Source organism: Rhinoraja longicauda, chromosome 11, assembly GCF_053455715.1.
Source record: "Rhinoraja longicauda isolate Sanriku21f chromosome 11, sRhiLon1.1, whole genome shotgun sequence".
NCBI classification, from domain to species: domain Eukaryota; kingdom Metazoa; phylum Chordata; class Chondrichthyes; order Rajiformes; family Arhynchobatidae; genus Rhinoraja; species Rhinoraja longicauda.
The window spans coordinates 7,317,613-7,343,309 of NC_135963.1; the positions used below are offsets into that span (position 1 = coordinate 7,317,613).

General features: G+C 49.3%; 1 protein-coding gene across 1 annotated transcript in view; it reads right to left on the reverse strand.

Moving 5' to 3' along the window:
* Nucleotides 1-18,852: 18,852 nt before the first annotated feature.
* LOC144598025 (uncharacterized) overlaps nt 18,853-25,697 on the reverse strand; it is a 222,304-nt gene continuing 215,459 nt past the window's right edge. The window contains exon 5 of the mRNA XM_078407898.1: nt 18,853-19,837. Coding sequence (XP_078264024.1) covers nt 19,666-19,837 — 172 coding nt within the window. The 3' untranslated portion in view covers nt 18,853-19,665. The remainder of the gene's footprint in view (nt 19,838-25,697) is intronic.

A 25,697-nucleotide genomic window follows, 5' to 3' on the forward strand; every position in this document is an offset into this window, starting at 1 on the left:
TGCTGCCTGTCCCGCTGAGTTACTCCAGCTGTTTGTGTCAATCAGCATTTGCAGTTCCTTGCCACACATTGGAAAGGTGTGGCCTGCCTCCATCACAGAGGATGGGCACAAAATGCTGGGGTAACTCATTGGGACAGGCAGCATCTCTGGAGAGAGAAGGAATGGGTGACGTTTCAGGTCGAGACCCTTAACAGAGGACTCTGTTGCCAGGGAAACATTCGGACGCAGACATCAACTCCTGCTGGAAGGTCAACAACTCCCTTTGGTCGGCCCGAAGCGTGTTGAACTCCCGGCAGAGTGACCTGTCCATTGGGGAATGTTGCCGACCGGCCCGCTCCGGACTGCAGGAGTACGTGCTGAGGGACGCACTGAAGCTCGGTGCAGCCAATGACAAGTCTCTGTGGGGGAGGACCACAGTCTAGGGTCCTTCCGCTGCTGGACATTGGGGGGTGGGGGGGGGGGGGGGGCAGAGTGTGGTGGAGACGCCCCTCAAACAAGGGAAGGGATGTCACCCCAGGGGGCCACGAGAGTGGCAAGGGAGCTTGGCGGCACGGTGGCGCAGCGGTAGAGTTGGTGCCTTACAGCGAATGCAGCGCCGGAGACTCAGGTTCGATCCTGACTACGGGTGCTGTCTGTACGGAGTTTGTACGTTCTCCCCGTGACCTGCGTGGGTTTTCTCCGAGATCTTCGGTTTCCTCCCACACTCCAAAGACGTACAGGTATGTAGGTTAATTGACTGGGTAAATGTAAAAATTGTCCCTAGTGTGTGTAGGATAGTGTCAATGTGCGGGGATCGCTGGGCGGCGCGGACTCGGTGGGCCGAAGGGCCTGTTTCCGCGCAGTATCTCTAAATCTAAATCTAAAAATGTAAGGATATACATATTGTGTGTACATATACACCGATCAGCCAAAACATTATGACCACCTGCTGCTGGTCCTCCGTGTGCAGCCCCATACGCAGCAGGGTGCGATGCACTGTGTATTGTGACACATTCCTCCCGTGACCACCATTAACATTTTCTGTGACTAGTGCCACAGTCGACCTTCTGTCGGTTCGGACCAGACGGGATAGCCTTCGTTGCCCTCGCGCATCGATGAGCCTTGGGCGCCCAACACCCTGCCTGTCGCCGGTTTGTGGTTTGTCCCTCCTCGGACCACTGTCGGTAGGTACTCACCACTGCTGACCGGGAGCACCCCACAAGCCTTGCCGTTTCAGAGATGCTCTGACCCAGTCGTCTGGCCATAACAATTTGACCCTTGTCAAAGTCACTCAGGTCTTTACTCCTGCCCATTTCTCCTGCGTCCAACACATCAACTTCAAGAACTGACTGTTCACTTGCTGCCTAATATATCCCACCCCTTGACAGGTGCCATTGTAACAAGATAATCAATGTTATTCACTTCGCCTGTCAGTGGTCATAATGTTTTGGCTGATCGGTGTATATATATGGAAGGTATTTATTCACAAAATGCTGGAGTAACTCAGCAGGTCAGGCAGCATCTCAGGAGAGAAGGAATGGGTGACGTTTCGGGTCGAGACCCTTCTGCAGACTGTATATACACACAATGTATATATATATGTGTGTGTGTATGCATTTTACTTGTGTATATGTGTATGCGTGTGCGAGTGTGTACTGTGTGTGTATGTGTACTTTTTGTGCAAGTGTGCGTGTGATCGTGTGTGTATATGCACATGTGTGTGTGTCTACTGTATGTGTGTGTGTGCGTGTGTGTATACTTTATGTGCATGTATGTGTGTGTGCAATTGTATCTGCGTCTCTGAGCATAGAAAGTCATCCTTTTCCCCAGGGTAGAATGGTCCAATGCTAAAGGACATAGGTTTTAGTTGAAAGGGAGCAAGTTTAAACGGGGTAGAAACTGATATGAACGCAACGTTAAAGTGGTGTTTAATATCTGTCATACGCAGGCAGAGAATAGAGGAATGTGCACCATGTAAAGGCAAATGGGATTGGTTTAAATTGGTATCATGGTCAGTACAGATAATGGTGGGCCGAAGGGCCTCTTCCCATGCTGTGCTGCTCAATGTTCGGTTTAGTTTTTAGTTTAGTTTAGAGATACAGCGCGGAAACCTTCGCCCACCCAGTCCGCGTCGACCAGCAATCCCCGTATACTAGTCCCATCCCACACGCACTGGGGACAATTTACAATCATACCAAGCCAACTAGCCTACAAACCTGCACGTCTTTGGAGTGTGGGAGGAAACCGGAGCTTCCCGGAGAAAACCCACGCAGATCGTGGGGAGAACGCACAAACGCCGAGCAGACAAGCACCCGTGGTCGGGATTGTACACGGGTCTCTGGCGCTGTGAGGCAGCAACTTTGCCGCCGTGCCGCCCATGTTCTGTGCAACTCCAGACTCACCGTTGTGTTTGACTACTCACCACTCTACGAAATGCCTCGGTAAGACAATAGACAATAGACAATAGGTGCAGGAGTAGGCCATTCAGCCCTTCGAGCCAGCACCGCCATTCAATGCGATCATGGCTGATCACTCTCAATCAGTACCCCGTTCCTGCCTTCTCCCCATACCCCCTCACTCCGCTATCCTTAAGAGCTCTATCCAGCTCTCTCTTGAAAGCATCCAACGAACTGGCCTCCACTGTCTTCTGAGGCAGAGAATTCCACACCTTCACCACTCTCTGACTGAAAAAGTTCTTCCTCATCTCCATTCTAAATGGCCTACCCCTTATTCTTAAACTGTGGCCCCTTGTTCTGGACTCCCCCAACATTGGGAACATGTTTCCTGCCTCTAATGTGTCCAATCCCCTAATTATCTTATATGTTTCAATAAGATCCCCCCTCATCCTTCTAAATTCCAGTGTATACAAGCCCAATCGCTCCAGCCTTTCAACATACGACAGTCCCGCCATTCCGGGAATTAACCTAGTGAACCTACGCTGCACGCCCTCCATAGCAAGAATATCCTTCCTCAAATTTGGAGACCAAAACTGCACACAGTACTCCAGGTGCGGTCTCACCAGGGCCCGGTACAACTGTAGAAGGACCTCTTTGCTCCTATACTCAACTCCTCTTGTTATGAAGGCCAACTTTTCATTGGCTTTCTTCACTGCCTGCTGTACCTGCATGTTTCCTTTCATTGACTGATGCACTAGGACACCCAGATCTCGTTGAACTCCCCCTCCTCCTAACTTGTACCCAAGTGCAGAGGCAGGGCGGCGCAGCGGTAGAGTTGCTGCCTTACAGCACTTGCAGCGCCCGAGACCCGGGTTCGATCCCGACTACGGGCGCCGTCTGTACGGAGTTTGTACCTTCTCCCCGTGACCTGCGTGGGTTTTCTCCGAGATCTTCGGTTTCCTCCCACATATGGTGTTCCTCGTGTGTGTAGCGTAGTGTTAATGTGCGGGGATCACTAGTCGGTGTGGACTTGGTGGGCCGAAGGGCCTGTTTCTGCGCTGCATCTCTAAACTAAAAGATTACTGATGGGAACGACATGCTGGCCTTGCCAATAAAGTGAACATCTCTTGAACGAATAACAAAACCTCTGGATGAGGAGGCAACTGAGGCCTGCCTCTCAATCCTTCGGGCTGATTCTGCAGCTCTCTGCTGAAGAATAGATGGAGATTTAGGGCCGATAATTATTCGTCAGGCAGCATCACTAAGAAAATAGATTATCTGCTCAGTGCCACATTGTCCTTTGTCAGAGCTTGCCTCCGCAAAATTATCTTCCCTACGTTGAAAGCTTCTCAACAAATACTCAATTGGATATCAATCTACTGGGAAAGACATCCTGAAAAAGATATTTAATTTAGTTTAGTTTAGCGATACAGCGTGGAAACAGGCCCTTCGGCCCACCGGGTCCGCGCCGACCAGCGATCCCCGCACATTAACACTATCCTACACACACTAGGGCCAATGTTTACATTTACCAAGCCAATTCACCGACAAACCTGCACGGCTTTGGAGCGTGGGAGGAAACCGAAGATCTCGGAGAAAATGGGGATAACGTACAAACTCTGCACAGACAGCACCTGCAGTCAGGATGGAACCCGGGTCTCCGGCGCTGCATTCGCTGAAAGGCAGCAGCTCTACCGCCGGGCCACCGTGACCGCCCTATTATGGAACGGAATACTTTATTGTCACACGTGATTAGGCACAGTGAGATTCTTTGCTCCGTACCCAATGTGTACAAATTGCAGCCACCTACGGCACTGAAGGTGCGATTAAAGGGGTTATATAAATTCTTTGCCTGTCAACTGTGAAGGAAGAAACTGCAAATGCTGGAGTATTGTGTCTGAAGAAGGGTCTCGACCCGAAACGTCACCCATTCCTTCTCTCCAGAGACGCCGCCCGTCCCACTGAGTTACTCAGGCATGTTGTGTCTACCTTCTGTATATCAACGTCTTGGAAAGGGCACAAAGTGCTGGAGTAACTCAGGGGGACAGGCAGCATCTCTGGAGAACATGGACAGGTGACGTCGCCACCTGAAACATCACCCCGTGGTGGTAGAGCCGCTGCCTCACAGCGCCAGAGACCCGGGTTCGATCCTGACTACGGGTGCATGTCTGTACGGAGTTTGTACGTTCTCCCCGTGATCTCACGGGTTCTCTCTGCGCGTTCCAGTTTCCTCCCACACTCCAAAGACGAGCAGGTTTGTAGGTTAATTGGCTTAGGTAAAGATCGAACATTGTCCCTGGTACGATCGCTGGATGGAGCGGGACTCGGTGGGCTGAAGGGACTATTTCCGCACTGTATCTTTAAATCGCCTATCCATGTCCTTTAGAGATGCTGCCTGCCCTGCTGAGTTTCTCCAACACTTTGTGTCCTTCCCAAGAAGTTGGAAACATGTCCTTTGGCCCACATAGTCCATGCTGGCCATTGATCGCCCATTCACAGGAAGGGTCCTGAGCCAAAAGATCGGCCATTCTTTTTCTCCAGAGATGCTGCCTGGTCCGCTGAGTTACTCCAGCATTACTCCAGTGGGGGGGGGGGGGGGGGGGCGGGGGGTGGATTAGTTAGAGGTTACTTTCGGGTCCAATTAAAGAATTCAATGCCACATGGTTACAAGAAGTTGGTGGTGAGGAGATGAAGTTTTGAGTCTGCCCATCCTCCAGTGTGTGGATAGCAGTCATGTTAAGAGGAAAAGATGTATCAGGGGAAAATATTTAATAGGAAGCCGAGCGGTAACTTTTTCACACAAAGGGTGGTGGGTGTATGGAACGAGCCCGCCAGCGGAGGTAGTTGAGGCTGGGACTATCTCAGCGCTTTGAGATAGGTACATGGATAGGACAGGTACATGGATAGGACAGGTTTGGAGGGATACAGACCAAATGCAGGCAGGTGGGACCAGTGTAGCTGGGACATTGTTGGCCGGTATGGGCAAGTTGGGCCGAAGGGCCTGTTTCCACGCTGTATCACTCTATGACTCCGTAGCATTCAATCAAAGTACGCTTTAGAGAGAAAGACAAATTGTAAAGCTGAAGCAGTCCGCAATCAACTGACAGTGGATGCTCTGGCATCTGTTGGAAACAATGATATCATTCTCGAGCATCTGTTGGGGAAAAAAACAACATAACTCCCCATCCTTGGCTTTTATTTACCTACAAATTGCACACAGATGAAAACTCGGTGCAGGGTTTCATGAAACGGCACACATTCACAAGTTCATAAGTTCACAACTCCAAAGGCGTACAGGTTTGTAGGCTAATTGGCTTGGTACAATAGGCTAATTGGCTTGGTATAATTGTAAATTGTCCCTCGTGTGTGTGTGTAGGATAGTGTTAATGTGCAGGGTTCGCTGGTCGGCCCGGACTCAGTGGGCCAAAGGCCTGTTTTTGTGCTGTATCACCGTTTCTCTGTATCTCTAAACGTACCGTAAGTTCCAGGAGCAGAATTAGGCCATTCAGCCCATCAAGTCTACTCTGCCATTCAATCATGGCTGATCTATCTTTCCCTCCCTAACCCATTGTCCTGCCTTCTCCCCATAACACCTCACCCCCTTATTAATCAAGAACATGTCAATCTCCATCTTGTGTGGCACGGTGGCGCAGCAGTAGAGTTGCTGCCTTACAGCGAATGCAGCGCCGGAGACTCAGGTTCGATCCTGACTACGGGCGCCGTCTGTACGGAGTTTGTACGTTCTCCCCGTGACCTGCGTGAGTTTTCTCCGAGGACTTCGGTTTCCTCCCGCACTCCAAAGACGTACAGGTATGTAGGTTAATTGGCTGGACAAATGTAAAAAATTGTCCCTAGTGGGTGTAGGATAGTGTTAGTGTGCGGGGATCGCTGGGCGGCACGGACCCGGTGGGCCGAAGGGCCTGTTTCTGCGCTGTATCTCTAAAAGAATATCTGACTCTCAGCCTGAAGAAGGGGCTCAATCCAAGACGTTAGCCCATTGCTTCTCTCCAGAGATGCCGCTCGTCCCTCCGAGTTTCTCCAGTTTTTAGTGTCTATCTACAACCTGAAAATTAAAGGGCTTTAAGAATCGTAGGGTGGTCACGGTGGCACAGCGGTAGAGTTGCTGCCTTGCAGCGAATGCAGCGCCAGAGACCCGGGTTCGATCCCGAATACGGAGTTTGTACGTTCTCCCCGTGATCTGCGTGGGTTTTCTCTGAGATCTTCGGTTTCTTCCCACACTCCAAAGATGTGCAGGTATGTAGGTTAATTAGCTTGGTAAATGTAAAAACTGTCCCTAGTGGGTGTAGGATAGTGTTAATAAACGGGGATCGCTGGGCCGAAGGGCCTGTTTCCGCGCCGTATCTCTAAACTAGACTAAATGAAACTAATCTCCCTAATTCTACCTGAGCTTGTTCTCTTTAGAGCAGAGGTACGAGGGTGATTAAGAGAGATGTTGTGTTTTCATGACGAAAATAAGGAGAAAGTGCTTCCAGTGACAGGAAGGTCAATAAGCAGCAGACACAGGTTAATTGGAAATGATCTTGAGAAGAGTGGAGGAGAGTTTTTCTCTGTGCAGCGTTATTCTTATCTGAAATGCAATGCCAGGAAAGTGTTGGAAGTCTCTTCAGTGGCATTTTCTAAAGGAATTGCAATATAAAATGCAGAGGGAGGAACTGCAAACGCTGGTAATGCTGGAGAGAGACACAAAATGATGGAAGCAACTCACTACCCAACGGCAATGAACGTTGATTTCTCTAATAAGTCACAAGGTTGTAAGTGATAGGAGTAGAATTAGGCCATTCGGCCCATCAAGTCTACTCCGCCATTCAATCATGGCTAATCTACGATACGACAGAACTTTATCCCAGGAGGGAAATTGATCTGCCAAAAGTCATAAAACACAAAATACATGAAACATAAAATTAAAGTGACGAGTGGAAAGGGGGTGTGCAAAGATTGGGGGGGGGGGGGGGGGGAGATGGAAGTCCTCTCTTGAATGCATTCAGAGAATTGGCCTCCACTGCCTTCTACCTAGGTTAATTCCCGGAATGGTGGGACTGTCATATGTTGAAAGACTGGAGCGACTATGCTTGTATACACTGGAATTTCGAAGGATGAGAGGAGATCTTATCGAAACGTATAAGATTATTAAGTTGTTGGACACGTTAGAGGCAGGAAACATGTTCCCAATGTTGGGGGAGTCCAGAACAAGGGGCCACAGTTTAAGAATAAGGCGTAGGCCATTTAGAACTGAGATGAGGAAAAACGTTTTCAGTCAGAGAGTTGTGAATCTGTGGAATTCTCTGCCTCAGAAGGCAGTGGAGGCCAATTCTCTGAATGCATTCAAGAGAGAGCTAGATAGAGCTCTTAAGGATAGCGGAGTCAGGGGGTATGGGGAGAAGGCAGGAACGGGGTACTGATTGAGAATGATCAGCCATGATCACATTGAATACACAAAATACATGAAACATAAAATTAAAGTAACGAGTGGAAAGGGGGTGTGCAAAGATTGGGGGGGGGGGGGGAAGATGGAAGTCCTCTCTTGTCCTCTCGAAGGGCCGAATGGCCTCCTCCTGCATCTATTGTCTACCCAACGACAGAACAGGGAGGGGTTGTACAGTTTGATAGCCACAGAGAAGAAGGATCTCCTGTGGCGTTCTGTGCTGCATCGTGGATCTGTACTGTTCTGTACCGATCGTTGCGTTCTACATAGAAACTTAGAAAATAGGTGCAGGAGGAGGCCGTTCGGCCCTTCGAGCCAGCACCGCCATTCATTGTGATCATGGCTGATCTTCCACAATCAATAACCCATGCCTGCCTTCTCCCCATATCTCTTGATTCCACTAGCCCCTAGAGCTCTATCTAACTCTCTTAAATCCATCCAGTGATTTGGCCTCCACTGCCCTCTGTGGCAGTTCTGTGCTGCATCTATCTTCCCCTCTTACTCCCATTCCCCTGCCTTCTACCCATAGCCTCTGACACCTGTACTAATAAGGTGATGATGCAAACCCTAGCCAATTAACCTGCCAACCTGTACGTCTTTGGAGTGTGGGGGGGAACCGAAGATCCCACGCGGTCACGGGGAGAACGTACAAACTATGTACAGACAGCACCCGTAGTCGGGATCGAACCCGGGTGTCTTGCTGTCAGGCAGCAACTCTACCGCTGCGCCACCATGTCGTTAATTTCAAGTAACTCCTGCATTCAGTTCCCTCCCCTCTCTCCTCTCCTCCTCCACCCTCTTCCTCCTACTAGTTCCACTGTTCGCATCCCTGTTATTCCTCTCGTTATCACCTCTTCCCCAGCCAACAATGGGCCATTGTGGGCTCCACCCATCCTGAGGTCATCTGTTGCCGGCCTTGATTTATTCCGGCCTTTTCTCATCTCCAGTTTTAATCCCCCCCCCAAATCTACTTCCCAGTCAGAAGGTTCCGACCCGAAACGTCACCCATTCTTTTTCTCCAGAGTAGCCGCCTGACCTACTCTGCCAGTCAGTCATGGCTGATCTATCTTTCCCTCTCAACCCCATTCTCCTGCCTTTCCCCCCTTAATCCCTGTAACCCTTACTAATCAAGAATCTATCTACCTCTGCCTTACAAAAACATCCATTGACTTGGCCTCTGGAGCCTTCTGTGGCAATGAGTTCCACAGACTCACCACCCTCTGACTCAAGAAATTCCTCCTCATTTCCTTTCTAAAGATACATCCTTTAATTCTGAGGCTGTGGCCTCTGGTCCTAGACTCTCTGTGGCGCAGCGGTAGAGTTGCTGCCCTGCAGCGCTTGCAGCGCCTGAGACCCGGGTTCGATTGTGACCACGGGCGCTGTCTGTAACGGTTTTTGTACGTTCTCCCCGTGACCCGCATGGGTTTTCTCCTAAACCTTCGGTTTCCTCCCACACTCCAAAAGACATACAGGTTTGTAGACTACTTGGCTTGGTATAAATGTAAATTGTCCCCAGTGTGTGCAGGATAGTGTTAGTGTGCGGGGATCGCTGGTCGGCGCGGACTCGGTGAGCCGAAGGAGTTATTTCCGCGCTGTATCTCTGAAATAAACGAAAATAAACTGAAAGAAAATTTGCGCTTCACATTCTAGCAATAACAATCTGTGTAATCTGGGAACAATTCAGCCCATGATTGGAAGATCATCATTTGATTAGTTCTGTGAAAACATAACTAGAATCATCTGCAAACACAGTAAAACAATATAGAAGGGTTATAGCAGCACAATATTGCTAAAGGGTCATTAAATTGCTTAACTGCTTGCAGTGGAAAGGCTTTGTAATAGGAACAGATTGCAGGAATAAATTGTTTGCCCAACAGAACAATAAAATATGAACCCAATAAGATTATCTCGCACAAATTGAGACTTAAAGTGCTGTGTAATCCTGCCTCGGTCTGTCCCTGCAGAGTGTCTGTCCGCCTTGGCCTAGGCGATCTCCCAGTTGCCAAACATTTTAACTCCCCTTCCCATTCCCACAGGGACCTTCCTGTCCTGATATTAAAAAAAACAAAACCCTCCTGTCCTGGGCCTCGTGCACTGTCAGAGTGAGGCCCAGCGCAAATTGGGGGAACGGCACGGTGGCGCAGCGGTAGAGTTGATGCCTCACAGCGCTTGCAGCGCCGGAGACCCGGGTTCGATCCTGACTACGGGCGCCGTCTGTACGGAGTTTGTACGTTCTCCCCGTGACCGCGTGGGTTTTCTCCGAGATCTTCGGTTTCCTCCCACACTCCGAAGACGTACAGGTTTGTAGGTTAATCGGTTTGGTGTATGCATAAATTGTCCCCCATAGTAGGATAGTGTTAATGTGCGGGGATCGCTGGTCGGTGCGGGCTCGGTGGGCCGAAGGGCCTGTTTCCGCGCTGTATCTCTAAACTAAACTAAGCACCTCATGTTTCGCTTGGCAGCTTACAATCCAGCGGCATGATTTCTCTAACTTCAAGTAACCCTTTCTCTAACTTCAAGTAACCCTTGTTGCCCCCCCCTCTCTCTCCATCCCTCCCCCACCTTAGTTCTCTTGCTCACAGTTTGTATTCCTTCGTTACCACCTTGTTCCCAGCCAACAATGGACCACATTGATAAGGCACAAAAAGCTGGAGTAACTCAGCGGGACAGACAGCATCTCCGGAGAAAAGGGAATAGGTGACGTTTCGGGTCTGAAGAAGTGTCCCGACTCGAAATGGCACCCCCCAATCCATGTTCATCAGAGGTGCAGCCCGACTGTAGAAACAAATAACGGCCTGTTTAGTGCCCAAGAGGAGAGGATGTTTCCACAAGTGGGAGAGTCTAGGACCTGAGGCCATAGCCTCAGAATTAAAGGACGTTCCTTTAGAAAGGAGAGGCGGAGGAGTTTCTCTAGTCAGCCGGTGGTGAATCTGTGGAACTCATTGTCACAGAGCGCTGCGGAGACCAAGTCAATGGATATTTTTTCAGGCAGAGGTAGATAGATTCTTGATTAGGGTTAGTAGGCAGGAGAATGAGTTAGATAGAGCTCTAGGGGCTCACAAAATGCTGGAGTAACTCAGCGGGTCAGGCAGCATCTCAGGAAAGAAGGAATGGGTGACGTTTCGGGTCTGAAGAAAGGACTCGACCAGAAACGTCACCCATTCCTTCTCTCCAGAGATGCTGCCTGACCCACTGAGTTACTCCAGCATCTTGCGTCTAATTTCGCACTAAACACCAAGTATCGTCCCTTTGGAGACAAGAAACTGCAGACGCTGAAATGTTGAGTAAAATGTTAGAGAAATGTTGAGACATCTTCTGTGAAGTGAATGGACAGTTGACATTTTGGGTCGGGGACCTTCATCAGAACCTGTTCCCTTGTTCGTTTCGGGTCGAGACCCTTCTGCAGACTGCTCTAGGGGCTAGTGAAATCAAGGGATATGGAGAGAAGGCAGGCACAAGTTACTGATTGTGGATGATCAGCCATGATCACAATGAGTGGCGGTGCTGGCTCGAAGGGCCAAATGGCCTCCAGCTGCACCTATTTCCTATGTTTTAATGTTTCTAATGGGGTTGAGAGGGAAAGATAGATCAGCTGTGAATGAATGGTGGGGTAGACTTGATAGGGCTAAATGGCCTATTATGCTGCTATAACTTGAACTTATTGAGAGTGATCAGCCATGATCGCATTGTATGGCGGTGCTGGCTCGAAGGGCTGAATGGCCTACTCCTGCACCTATTGTCTATTGTCTATTGTCTATTACCTTGTTGTGACTTAATCTACCAGGCATGTCCACGTAAATGTGCAGACACATGAAAATATTTAACCATAGAAAGATATGGGCCTGATGGGGGCCACAAGGCCTGTTATATCCTTCCAGCAAAGGAGCATAGAAACACAGAAATGCACTGCAGTTCGGCTGACCTGCTGAGTTACTCCAGCACTTTGTGTCTTTTTTCTTTTTGTAAACCAGCATCTGCGGTTCCTTGTGTCAACAGCAAGGTAGTCTGTCCAATCAATCTTCAGCAAAGGGTCAGAGGCAATTGATATCGCGTCCTTTGTCCTGAGAGCCCTAGAGCCACAGCTCAACTGAGGTGAACGTGTCTTCAAAATAAATGCAAGAGAGTTAAAGGTCGGCTGATTAAAGGACACAAAAGGGGGTATGAGTTTGTCCCCTTCCGTGTGTGAAAATGGGTCAGAGTGGATTGCCAGCGCTTTTGGCACGCAGCCTAACAAATTCTCGTTGCATTGACTTCAATGGGAGAGCGAAACCAGGCGAGACTTTAAAAAAGGGTTCGCTCGTCTAGTGCAATTGCCCAAAGTCATGCAGACCCCGAAGGGGGGGGGGAAAGACAAAGAACGTGTTCTCTCACTGACCTCTAAACTTTAACTTACTTTGAAAACTTTCCTCAACAGGGAATAGATTGGAGCCGGGTACATGTGGAAATAGAGCTGTCAATGTATTTAAAGAACAAAACCAAAACAAGGCGGTTGGCTGTTAATACACACACGCCACCTTAATGAGCTGAAATTTCACGAGTTGAATAAAGCCATCGCCAGTTTCTCCAGTTAGTTAAAGGGTGTGCAAATGTCCCCTGATATCGCAGCTATTTCAGGAATGTTAATAGCCACTGGACTAAATTATTCTCATGTTTAAAAGAGTCGTGTTACTGACATTTTGTTTTATCAAAGCACGCAATTAGACTTCAGCCTTAATATCTCGGAGGCTGTCACGTTTTTTTTGAACTCGGTGGCACAGCTTGCCAGTTGCAATCAGAAATGGTTCCGTCCTTTCAGCTTAATGAAAAGTAAGTACTTGCCTGTAAACCTGTAGTCATCCTTATCCAATCACATTGTCTTGAGTAATTAAAATGATTAGCTTAATTAGCTTAATTAACTAAATTTGACTACAGGACATGGCCATATGGTAAAGCAAAACAACGATGGGAGCTAATTAAACTTAAAATAATGCAGGTTTTAATTAACTCAAGCCCTCGGCATCAACATTCTCAAATTTATCCAAGCTGATAATTAAAAAGTCCTCTTGCCCAAGCAACATTTCTTCTCCGAGCTAATTAAATCTGGAAATGAATTAGCAACATGAAGCTCCAAATATTAATTCCTGCTCGAAGATGACTTCACTTCCTAATGAAATTAATTAGCTGCAGTGGACCCACAATCAGATGCCAAACACTGTCCATGAACATAGACCCCGTGTAATTGAGAGTCAGTCTGCAAGCCCTGGGGCAGCAATTTACAACAGCAAAGAACAGTCTTCAGCTATGTGCTTCCCTGAATAACCAACACGAACATGTAGCTCTGTGTTTGCCAGAAGCACTCTCTCTCCCTCTCCCCCCCTCTCTCTCCGCCCTCTCTCTCTCTCCCCCTCTCTCCCCCCCCTCTCTCTCTCCCCCTCTCTCTCTCCCCCTCTCTCTCTCTCCCCCTCTCTCTCTCCCCTTCTCTCTCTCCCCCTCTCTCTCTCCCCCTCTCTCTCCCTCTCTCTCCCCCTCTCTCTCCCCCTCTCTCTCCCCTCTCTCTCTCCCCCTCTCTCTCTCTCTCTCCCCCTCTCCCCCTCTCTCTCACCCCCTCTCTCTCCCGCTCTCTCTCCTCTCTCTCCCCCTCTCTCTCCCCCTCTCCCCCTCTCTGCCCCCCTCTCTCTCTCTCTCCCCTCTCCCTTTTTCTCTCTCCCCCTCCTCTCCCTCTCCCTCTCCCTCTCCCTCCGCTTCTCTCCAGTTTGCAACGCAGCAAGTTAAACATTCTTTTGTTTAATGCTACTTGTTAGTGTTAATGATAAGATTGGCTGGCAGCGGAGGCAATGCGGGGAAATAGGATAGCTGGCTGGGGAGGGGACTACGTTTATAGGTACGTTTTAGGTACAAAAAGCTGGGGTAACTCAGCGGGTCAGGCAGCATCTCTGGAGTAAAGGAATAGGTGACGTTTCGGGTCGAACGTCACCCGAAAAGCCACCTATTCTTTTTCTTCACAGTTTGACAGGGGTCACAGTTTAAGGGTCAGGGGGAAGTCTTTTAGGACCGAGTTGAGAAAGATTTTTTTCACACAGAGAGTGGTGAATCTGTGGAATTCTCTGCCACAGAAGGTAGTTGAGGCCAGTTCATTGGCTATATTTAAGAGGGAGTTAGATGTGGCCCTTGTGGCTAAAGGGATCAGGGGGTATGGAGAGAAGGCAGGTACGGGATACTGAGTTGGATGATCAGCCATGATCATATTGAATGGCGGTGCAGGCTCGAAGGGCCGAATGGCCTACTCCTGCACCTATTTAGGCGTGTACATGGAGAGGATAGGTTTGGAGGGATGTGGATTGAGCGCAGGTAGGCGGGACTAGTGTAGCTGGGACATGTTGGCCGGCGTGGGCAAGTTGGGCCGAATGGCTTGTTTCCACGCTGTATCACTCTGTGACTCTATGAGGTGGATGGAGTTGAAAGGGAGTTCAGACATGGGTGAACTGAATGGTGAATTAGACTCAAAGGGTTGAAAGGCCTTTTCCTTTGTTCCTATGATCGGCTTTGGTTCAAAGCCTGGAGTTTGCTCTCCATCCCACTGCCCAGAGAGCCCCGTGGCCTGAAGGCACCTTATCAATGAACAACTTCAATGTGGAACACAGAACAGTACAGCACAGGAACGGGCCCGCCAGCCCTCAATATTTGTGCCGAATATAAACTAATCTCATCTGCCTGCACATACTCCATATCCCTCAACTCCCTGCACTTCCATGTGCCAATCCGACAGCCTCTTAAACCTCACGATTGTATCTGCCTCCAACACCACCCCTGGCAGTACATTCCCGCTTTCCCACCACTCTCTGCCTAAAGGACTTTGTCCCACACATCTCCATCAACAGTTCCCCTTCTCACCTCATAGCTGTGCCCTCAAGTTTAGTTTACTTTAGTTTTAGTTTAGAGATACAGGGCGGAAACAGGCCCTTCGGCCCACCGGCTCCGCGCCGACCAGCGATCCCCGCGCACTAACACTATCCTACACACCCACTAGGGACAATTTTTACATTTACCATCCCAATTAACCTACATACCTGTGCGTCTTTGGAGGGTGGGAGGAAACCGAAGATCTCAGAGAAAACCCACGCAGGTCACGGGGAGAACGTACAAACTCCGTACAGACAGCGCCCGTAGTCGGGATCGAACCCGGGTCTCTGGCGCTGCAAGCACTGTGAGGCAGCAACTCTACTGCCCGGGTGTGTGGGGAGGTTGGGAAAGGGGGGTGGGGGGGGGGGGGGGGGTAGGGGAGTGGGGGGGAATGTGCTTGTATAATCACAGCCAGTCCTTCAGATGCAGAAGCTGGACAGAAAGTTATCCTTTAGTGATTAGTTGTGATTCTCTACGTTTCTTTTGCATCAGAGAGTTGTGAATTTGTGGAATTCTCTGCCGCAGAGGGCAGTGGAGGCCAATTCACTGGATGAACTTAAAAGAGAGTTAGATAGAGCTCTCGGGGCCAGCAGAATCAAGGGATATGGGGTGAAGGCAGGCACGGGGTTACTGATTGTGGATGATCAGCCATGATCATCAATGAATGGCGGTGCTGGCTCGAAGGGCCGAATGGCCTCCTCCTGCACCTGTTCTCTTTGTTTCTGTGTTTATAATGCTTGCTTCTCCCTGCGACCTTGCTCAGCATTTTTCCGCCGATTTGGCGGCATGCTTGTGACATCTATGTAAGTCACCTTACAAACTGGGATGCCTCCTGTTGTGCCTGTACATGAGCCCACTGTGCTCACTGACCATGAATGACGGTTAAATGAGTTGAATCTTAAAATTTCCACACTTAAGGAAGCATGTTGCAGGAGTTTGCTACCTTACCCGAGGCCTCCATTGTTTACGGTGATTTTGGCTCGTTGTAAGTTCGGGCACACACTAATGAGACCGTGTGGAGACTTGGGGAATACCTTGACATTAACAAAGTACTCACGACATTGGGCCAAACCTTCGCTCTTTCCTTACGCAGATAAGGAACCTCAAGGCCATTTTACATTTAACCCCGAACCTGCCATGGTCTCATAGTAACAACATACGACTCGCAGCTGAAACGAGGAACTGCAGATGCTGGTTTACAAAGCAAAAAAGACACAAGGTGCTGGAGTAACTCAGCGGGTCAAACCCGAATTCATTTCTACCCAATCTGTTAGATAGAGCTCTAGGGGCTAGCGGAATCAAGGGATACGGGGAGAAGGCAGGCACGGGTTACTGATTGTGCATGATCAGCCATGATCGCAATGAATGGCGGTGCTGGCTCAAATGGCCTCCTCCTGCACCTACAAGCCGAGTCTACCCAGTCTTTCTTCATATGAAAGTCCTGCCATCCCAGGAATCAATCTGGTGAACCTTCTCTGTACTCCCTCTGTGGCAAGAATGTCTTTCCTCAGATTAGGAGACCAAAACTGTACGCAATACTCCAGGTGCGGTCTCACCAATGCCCTGTACAACTGCAGCATGGTCATAGGTCGGATAGAAATCGAATTTGTTTTTTCACAACAAGTCATTCCAGTGACTTTTTAAAAATTGAATGACTTTTATGTTCCCATCATGGGATTATGAACTCATCATCGCGTGCCTCTGGATACTAACCCAGCAACATCACCACTCTGCCACTGATACTGAATGCCAAGAAAAGGAAAAAGAAACACCTGTACATACATATGGAAGATCAATTGGACACACTTCTGTAAGAGATTGCATTCCATGGTTTCCACAAGGACCAGGTTAGTTTGGTTTAGTTTAGTTTCGTTTGTCAGGTGTACTGAGACACAGTGAGATGTATTTTTTGTTATGTGCTCTCCAGTCAGCAGAAAGAATATATAAGATTACACTCAAGGGCGGCTCAGTGGTGCAGTGATAGAGTTCCTGCCTTACGGCACCAGAGTCCCAGGTTGGATGCTGACAACGGATGCTGTTTGTACAACAGAGTTTGTACATTCTCCCTGTGACCGCGTGGGTTTTCTCCGGGTGCTCCGGTTTCCTCCCACATTCCAAAGATGTGCAGGGTTTGCAGGCTAATTGGCCTCTGTAAACTGTAAATTGTCCCCGGTGCGTAGGATACTGTTAGTGTACGGGGTGATCGCTGGTCGGCACGGACTCGGTGGGCTGAAGGGCCTGTTTCCACACTGTATCTCTAAACTAAACTAAACTAAACTAAATCAAGCCATCCACAGTGTATAGTTACAGGGTACAAGGAATAACGTTTAGTGCAAGACAAATTTTGATTAAAGATAGTCCGAGGGTCTCCAATGAGGGAGGTGGTAGCTCGGGACCACTCTCTAGTTAGTGATAAGATGGTGCAGTTAGGGTTAAATTAATAGGTCCGTCTAAAAAACCTGACAGTGGGCTGGTTTTACTTTGAGAAAATAAACAAATGTGGCAATATTCCCATTAAGAATCGCGCAAGGATTTGGTACAAAGTCCTTCTCATGTGCCAGTTTTGAAGCAGCAGTAAAGGTTAACTGAAGTGTGGTACCAATGACTGAGATATATAGGATAATGAAACGTATCCCAGTACGGCCGCAAGAGTGATTAAGAAGACAGTTGTGGCTCCTCTTCCTGCAGCCTAAACTCGATTAGCTCGAGTCCCTGCTTTAGAAGGTTTCCCCTGTTGCTTCGCTGGGTTCCTCCAGCGATATTTAGTGAAAACATTTGGATGGCGTCTGTGCAGGAAATGAAATAATCCAGCACTCGTAGAGACATGAAGCGCTCATCTGGCATGCAGGGCTGTCTTACTTCAACCGCACTGTTGAGACAGTGGCGCCGCGGTACAGTTGCTGTCTTACAGCGCCAGAGACCCGGGTTCGAACCTGACTACGGGCGCCGTCAGTACGGAGTTTGTACGTTCCCCCCCGTGACCTGCGTGGGTTTTCTCTCCGGGATCTTCGGTTTCCTCCCACACTCCAAAGGCGCACAGGTTTGTAGGCTAATTGGCTTGGGTTATAAATGTAAATTGTCCCTGGTGTGTGTGGGATAGTGTCAGTGTGCGGGGATCGCTGGTCGGAGTGGACTCGGTGGGCCAAAGGGCCTGTTTCCGCGCTGTATCTCGGAACTAAACTAAACTAAAGATAGACACAAAAAGCTGGAGTAACTCAGCGGGACAGGCAGCATCTCCGGAGAGAAGGAATGGGTGACATTGCGTCTGAAGAAAGGTCTCGACCCGAAGCTTCACCCATTCAATAGACAATAGACAATACACAATAGGTGCAGGAGGAGGCCATTCGGCCCTTCGAGCCAGCACCGCCATTCAATGTGATCATGGCTGATCATTCTCAATCAGTACCCCGTTCCTGCCTTCTCCCCATACCCCCTGACTCCGCTATCCTTAAGAGCTCTATCTAGCTCTCTCTTGAATGCATTCAGAGAATTGGCCTCCACTGTCTTCTGAGGCAGAGAATTCCACAGATTTACAACTCTCCGACTGAAAAAGTTTTTCCTCATCTCCGTTCTAAATGGCCTACCCCTTATTCTTAAACTGTGGCCCCTTGTTCTGGACTCCCCCAACATTGGGAACGTGTTTCCTGCCTCTAACGTGTCCAACCCCTTAATAATCTTATACGTTTCGATAAGATCTCCTCTCATCCTTCTAAACTTCACTGTATGCAAGCCTAGTCGATCCAGTCTTTCAACATACGACAGTCCCGCCGTTCCGGGAATTAACCTAGTAAACCTACGCTGAACGCCCTCAATAGCAAGAATATCCTTCCTCAAATTTGGAGACCAAAACTGCACACAGTACTCCAGGTGCGGTCTCACTAGGGCCCTGTACAACTGCAGAAGGACCTCTTTGCTCCTATACTCAACTCCTCTTCTCTCCAGAGATGCTGCCTGTCCCGCTGAGTTAATCCAGTTTTTTTGTGTCTACCTTCGGTTTAAGCCAGCATCTGCAGTTCCTTCCTACACATTTCGTAACCTAGACGTGGGGAAGAGAGTTAAAAAAAAGCGAAACGGTGCAAACTTTTTTTTTCTTTCTCTTAACCCTTTATGTAGTGTTAGCTTGGAGCCGACAGGCTGTAATACAATCTTTGTCATCTGATAAATGCTTCATAGAAGTTACTGAGTAACGTTTACAAAAAACAAAAAGTGCATTCAGAAAGTTAATTCTCAGCCTTACTCTATAGTCCACAGGCCGCTGGAGTGCAAACATTGCCGATATATTCATTCGGAAGCGAAGAAACAGTTAACTGATTGATTCATTGCAAGCTTAACTCACTGTCGAAGCTTGAGAGTGCAGGACAACTGAGCTCGAGTTTAAGAGCCACCCAATTTTCTTGCGTTACTGCAGATTTGTTCTTCAATATTTTCTTTGGCCCGCTCAATGACAAGTCATCCTGCAAAGATAGTTGAGCAGGTTTGGACAGGTTCTCGCCTTCTAACAAGTGTTGTGGCCCAGCTTGCCCGAAGTGTCTTTTGCTGCTCTTGTTTCTAGTCCTCCGATACCTTTTTCTCCACCGGGTATTTGCTTCCTTGTCCCTTGGGGGGGGGGGTGGGTGGAAACTGCAGAGGTTGAAAGGACTGGGCCGAAGCCTTCTCTATCCGGTCCGTCTTACGAACAGTTCCTCCCTTCCGCCTCAGCGGGACGGGGCAGCGTCTCTGGCGAGAAGGAACGGGCAACGATTTGGGGCGAGACCCTTCTTCAGACCCTTCCTTCAGTCCTTCCATCCGCCCGGATCAGAGTTCTCTCCCCAACCCAAAAGCGGAAAGGAGTCACGAAGAGCAAGTCTGTCATCCTGCGCGCGAGCGGGGGATGGGGGTTGGGTGGGTGGGGCCTGGTGGTTGGCATCCTTGGCCGTTGGCCTTGTCTGGGGTTGCAGCATCTACAGTTCCCTCCCTGCACGCTTCTCCTCAGACGTAGGGGTCCAGACCCAGGGTCTTGCCTGATTCCTTTCCATCTGCCATCGGACACAGGGGATTATCGCCACCGCTGCCGTTGCCCTTCTCCGAATGTCGCCCCCTGATGGAGAACGAGGACAACTTGGCTCTTCTGTATCTGCTGGAGCAGCAGTAGATGAGAAACCTGGAAGGAGACACAGGCACACACACGCACACACGTGTCTTCACTTAATGGCATCGTTGCATGTGTGGCAGGCACCAGCTTACATAACACACAGAGGCTACAAAAAAACATGTGTTCTGCAAATTTACAGTCACTATAAAAATTAACTAACTTGCATTTATCATATTGGACTAACTGCTCGGCTGCAAGGAGGAATCTGCTGCCACATTGCTGTTTGCTATTTAGCTGCAGGGATGTTCAATCAGGCACTCAGTAACTCTTTATGGCCAGACTGTTCCTCATTCCTCATCTACAGCATAGAACGCAGAGCGGTACACCACGGGAACAGGCCCTTCGGCCCACAATGTCCGTGCTGAACATGATGCCAAGGTAGACTAACCCCATTTGCCTGCACATGATCCATACCCCATCCATTCCCTGCATATCCATGTGTCTATCTACAAGCCTCTTCAATGCCACTACCCTATCCTGCCACCACTGGCATCATGTGCCAGTCAGTCACCACCCTCTGTGTAAAAAACTTTAAACGTCCCCTTTAAAATTTGCCCCTTTCACCTTAGATCTGTGCCCTGTAACATCCAAGTTCAGGAGCAGCTTCTCCCTGACAACCATCAGGCTATTAAACACCACAACCTACAAACAAGTTCTGAACTACATCGACTTGGGAGCTTTATTTTTGTCTTTGCGTCTGTCTGTCTGTCTGCCTGCCTGCCTGCCTGCCTGCCTGCCTGCCTGCCTGTCTGTCTGTCTGCCTGCCTGCCTGCCTGCCTGCCTGCCTGTCTGTCTGTCTGTCTGTCTGTCTGTCTGTCTGTCTGGAACTTTTTTGCTGTTTATTAAGGGTTTTACAGAGAACTATGCTTCCATATTTGATGAGCTAGATAGAGCTCTTAAGGATAGCTGAGTCAGGGGGTATGGGGAGAAGGCAGGAACGGGGTACTGATTGAGAATGATCAGCCATGATCACATTGAATGGTGGTGCAGGCTCGAAGGGCCGAATGGCCTACTCCTGCACCTATTGTCTATTGTCTATTGTGCTGCTGCAAGTAAGAATCTCATTGTTCCGTTTCAGGACGTAACACTCTTGACTCTTTAGTCTTTGACATTTTCACTCTGGGAAGGAGATTCTGACCAATCTCAGTTCCTTGTGGTGTCTTTTTTTCTGTTAGGATTGAGACAAACTTTTTAATGGGGTAAGACACATCAACCGATGGTGATGGCTTATTCAGTAGTGGCATTTAAGAGGCTTTTAGATAGGCACGTGGATATGTCGGGAGTGGAGGGAATGTACGAAACAGGCAGAGGAGATTAGTTTAAGTTGGCATCAGGTTCGACGTAGACATTATGGGCTGAAGACCCTGTTTCTGTGCTGTACTGTTCTATGTTCTATGTTCTATGTTTAACACTCCAAAACAGTTGCGAATGTGACCACGACACACAGAGTGAAGCAGGTGTCTAAAAAAGCTTGGCTAATGAAGCCAGAGCATTTTAAAAAGAGGAAGGACTGGATTAGGCAAGTATTCAGGGTTCAGGTAATGATTCAAATGAAGGAAGTTGATGCACCTGGCTCGAAACCGAGGGGTGAGGTTGCTCCCTAGGTGTGCTCACAATAACTGTCAGGTTAACATCCTCTCTTCATCTGTTGTGCTGGGGCTACACACACCAAGCAAACACTGACTAACGTGTGAAAGGGGCGGCACGGTGGCGCAGCGGTAGAGTTGCTGCCTTACAGCGAATGCAGCGCCGGAGACCCAGGTTCGATCCTGACTACGGGCGCCGCCTGTACGGAGTTTGTACGTTCTCCCCGTGACCCGCGTGGGTTTTCTCCGAGATCTTCGGTTTCCTCCCACACTCCAAAGACGTGCAGGTATGTAGGTTAATTGGCTTGGACAAATGTAAAAATTGTCCCTAGTGGGGTGTAGGATAATGTTCGTGTGCGGGGATCGCTGGGCGGCGCGGACCCGGTGGGCCGAAGGGCCTGTTTCTGCGCTGTATCTCTAAAAAAAAAAAGATGGAATAGGTGACATTCCGGGTCTGAAGTCCGAAGAAAGGTTCCGACTCAAACCATCACCCATTCCTTTTCTCCAGAGATGCTGCAGCATTTTGTGTCTATCTTCAGTATAAACCAGCATCTGCAGTTCCTTCCGACATATACTAAATGCCTCCATTGTAATCAGCCTGTCTCTCATTTTTCTGGATCTTCACCATTCGTTAAGACCGATAATAGAGTCAAATAGGGATATGTGTGGAAAGAGTCCCTTCAGTCCATCGAGTGCATGGTATCAACCATTCATTTATGCTAAACCTACATGAATCAATTTTTCAATCTTCCCCACATTCTCCTCAACTCCCCTGAAGTAACTGCTATTGAGGGCGTGCAGCGTAGGTTTACTAGGTTAATTCCCGGAATGGCGGGACTGCCATATGTTGAAAAACTGCAGCGACTAGGCTTGTATACACTGGAATTTAGAAGGATGAGAGGAGATCTTATCGAAACGTATAAGATTATTAAGGGGTTGGACACGTTAGAGGCAGGAAACATGTTCCCAATGTTGGGGGAGTCCAGAACAAGGGGCCACAGTTTAAGAATAAGGGGTAGGCCATTTAGAACTGAGATGAGGAAAAACTTTTTCAGTCAGAGAGTTGTGAATCTGTGGAATTCTCTGCCTCAGAAGGCAGTGGAGGCCAATTCTCTGAATGCATTCAAGAGAGAGCTAGATAGAGCTCTTAAGGATAGCGGAGTCAGGGGGTATGGGGAGAAGGCAGGAACGGGGTACTGATTGAGAATGATCAGCCATGATCACATTGAATGGCGCTGCTGGCTCGAAGGGCCGAATGGCCTCCTCCTGCACCTATTGTCTATTGTCTATTGTCTAAGTACAACCACCTGCCTACACACCAGGGACACGTTGCAGTGGCCAACTAACCTGCTAACCAGCACTTCTTTTGGGTATGGGAGGAAACCAGAGCACCCGGAGAAAATCCATGGGGGAACGTGCAAACTCCACATAGGCAGTACCCAATTTAGTTTAGGAAAGAACTGCAGATACTGGTTTAAACCGAAGATAGACAGGAAATGTTGGGATTACTCCATGCTGGATGCTGCCTGTCCCGCTGAGTTACTCCAGCGTTTTGCGTCTATCTTCGGTGACTTACTTTCCCCCTTGCCGGGCTGCGCGTCTTGCCCGGGGGGGGCAAGGCAGTCTGTCTCGAGCCCTTCACCCATAGCTCCGTACTGTGAGAGTAACGATGCAGCAGGCAAAATGGTCAGAAGGCGCCTCCAACATCTGACCTCTCCAACATCTGACCTCTCCAACATCTGATCCAAGGCACTTAGCAAAAGTCTGTCTGAACGATGCAGCAGCAGTATAATTGCACCGCGGTTAGAATAAAGAGCGCTGTGTTCTGGGATCATGATGGGCTGCTTCCCGGCTAAAGCTGATTATCCACGTGCTTTATTTAATACGTAGAACCGGTCGGGAAGAAGGGTCTCGATTCTGCCTGTCCCGCCGAGTTACTCCAGCATTCTGCGTCTATCATCGGTCAAGAAGGCCAGTGGCCCTGATACGCAGTGGCCAGAGTGGACTGGTGAATCTGGCCTTTTTATCCAGGGACTCTCCTTACAAAGGATCACCAATGATCCTACAATGAAAGGCTTGGATGGCGTGGGTGTGGAAACAATGCTCCCACTGTCGGGAGAGCCTAGGACCAGAGTCCAGAGATGCTGCCTGTCCCTCCCGCTGAGTTACTCCAGCCTTTTGTGCCTATCTTTGGTTTAAACCAGCATCTGCAGTTCCTGCCTACTCAACTCTTAAATGCCACTGTGGTATCTGCCCCCCACCACCGCCCTTGGCAGCGGGTTCCAGGCCTGGACAGAGTGGATGTGGAGAGGATGTTTCCACCAGTGGGAGAGTCTAGGACCAGAGGCCACAGCCTCAGAATTAAAGGACGCTCCTTTAGGAAGGAGATGAGGAGGAACTTCTTTAGTCAGAGGGTGGTGAATCTGTGGAACTCATTGGCACAGACGGCTGTGGAGGCCAAGTCAGTGGGTATTTTCAAGGCAGAGGTAGACAGATTCTTGATTAGTACGGGTGTCAGGGGTTAGATGTTTTTCGATTTAGTGATACAGCGCGGAAACAGGCCCTTCGGCCCACCGAGTCCGCACCGCCCAGCGATCCCCGCACACTAACACTATCGTACGCACACTAGGGACAATTTTTACATTTGCCCAGCCAATTAACCTACATACCTGTACGTCTTTGGAGTGTGGGAGGAAACCGAAGATCTCGGAGAAAACCCACGCAGGTCACGGGGAGAACGTACAAACTCCGTACAGACGGCGCCTGTAGTCAGGATCGAACCTGAGTCTCCGGCGCTGCATTCGCTGTAAGGCAGCAACTCTACCGCTGCGCCACCGTGCCGCCGGTTATGGGGAGAAGGCAGGAGAATTGAGGTTAGGAGGGAGAGATAGGTCAGCCATGATTGAATGGCGGAGTGGACTTGATGGGCCGAACGGCCTGATTCTACTCTGAGAACCTATACACCCACTGGCTTTTGACGATCAGGAGAGCACTTCTGGATTTGCCTTTGAACACAGTCTGTCTGCACCAGATGGCACTGCCACCATCAGATGCCAGGAAAGGAAGTGTCCACACTCTGGCTAAAGGAACTTGGGTTGCTGATAAAGAAGAGACGCGAGAGACTGCAGATGCTGGAAACTGGATGGACAAACAATCTGCTGGGGGGGGGGGGGGGGTGGGGGGGGGGGGACTCAATGGGATGAGCGGCATCTTTGGTTAGAAAGTACAACCAACCTTTCGGGTCAGGACCCTTAGTCTGCACTGGAAGAGTTTAGCTTAGTTTATTATCACAGTCACATGTACGAGTTGCAGTGAAACTCCCCTGGGCAGCTGCAGCCCAGCGGTATGAACGTTGACTTCTCCAACTTTAGATAGTTCCTCTGTCCCTCTCTTCTCCTCCTCCTTCCCAGTACTCCCTCTATCTTCCTGTCTCCACCTATATCCTTCCTTTGTCCCGCCCCCCCGACATCAGTCTGAAGGAGGGTCTCGACCCGAAACGTCACCCATTCCTTCTCTCCTGAGATGCTGCCTGACCTGCTGAGTTACTCCAGCATTTTGTGAATAATTACCTTCCATTTGTACCAGCATCTGCAGTTATTTTCTTACATAGAGTCATGGAGTCATAGAGTTTGCGTGTTATCCAGTTAAAAAAAAAAGACTGTACATGAGCGGATGGGAGATAGAGGTTGATAGTCCGAGGAAGGGTCCCGACCTGAAACGTTAACTGTTGTTTTCTCCAGAGATGTTGCCTGGGCGGCTCGGTGGCGCAGCGGTAGAGTTGCTGCCTTACAGCACCAGAGACCCGGGTTCGATCCCGACTACGGGTGCTGTCTGTACGGAGTTTGTACGCTCTCCCCGTGACCTGCGTGGGTTTTCTCCGAGATCTTCGGTTTCCTCCCACACTCCAAAGAAGCGCAGGTTTGTCGGTTAATTGACTGGGTATAAATGTACATTGTCCCCTGTGTGTGTGTGTGTGTGTGTGTGTGTGTGCGTGCGTGCGTGCGTGCGTGCGTGCGTGCGTGCGTGCGTGCGTGCGTGCGTGCGTGCGTGTGTGTGTGTGTGTGTGTGTAGGGTAGTGTAAATGTGCGGGGATCGCTGGGCGGCACGGACTCGGTGGGCCGAAGGGCCTGTTTCCGCGCTGTATCTCTAAACTTAAACTAAACTAAACTTGACACATTGAGTTGCTCCGGCATTTTGGGCCCATCTCTCCTCTAGGCTTTGTCCAAAAGAAGTGTTCTGACTCGAGACATCAACAGTCAACATCAATCTCTCTGACGATCGGG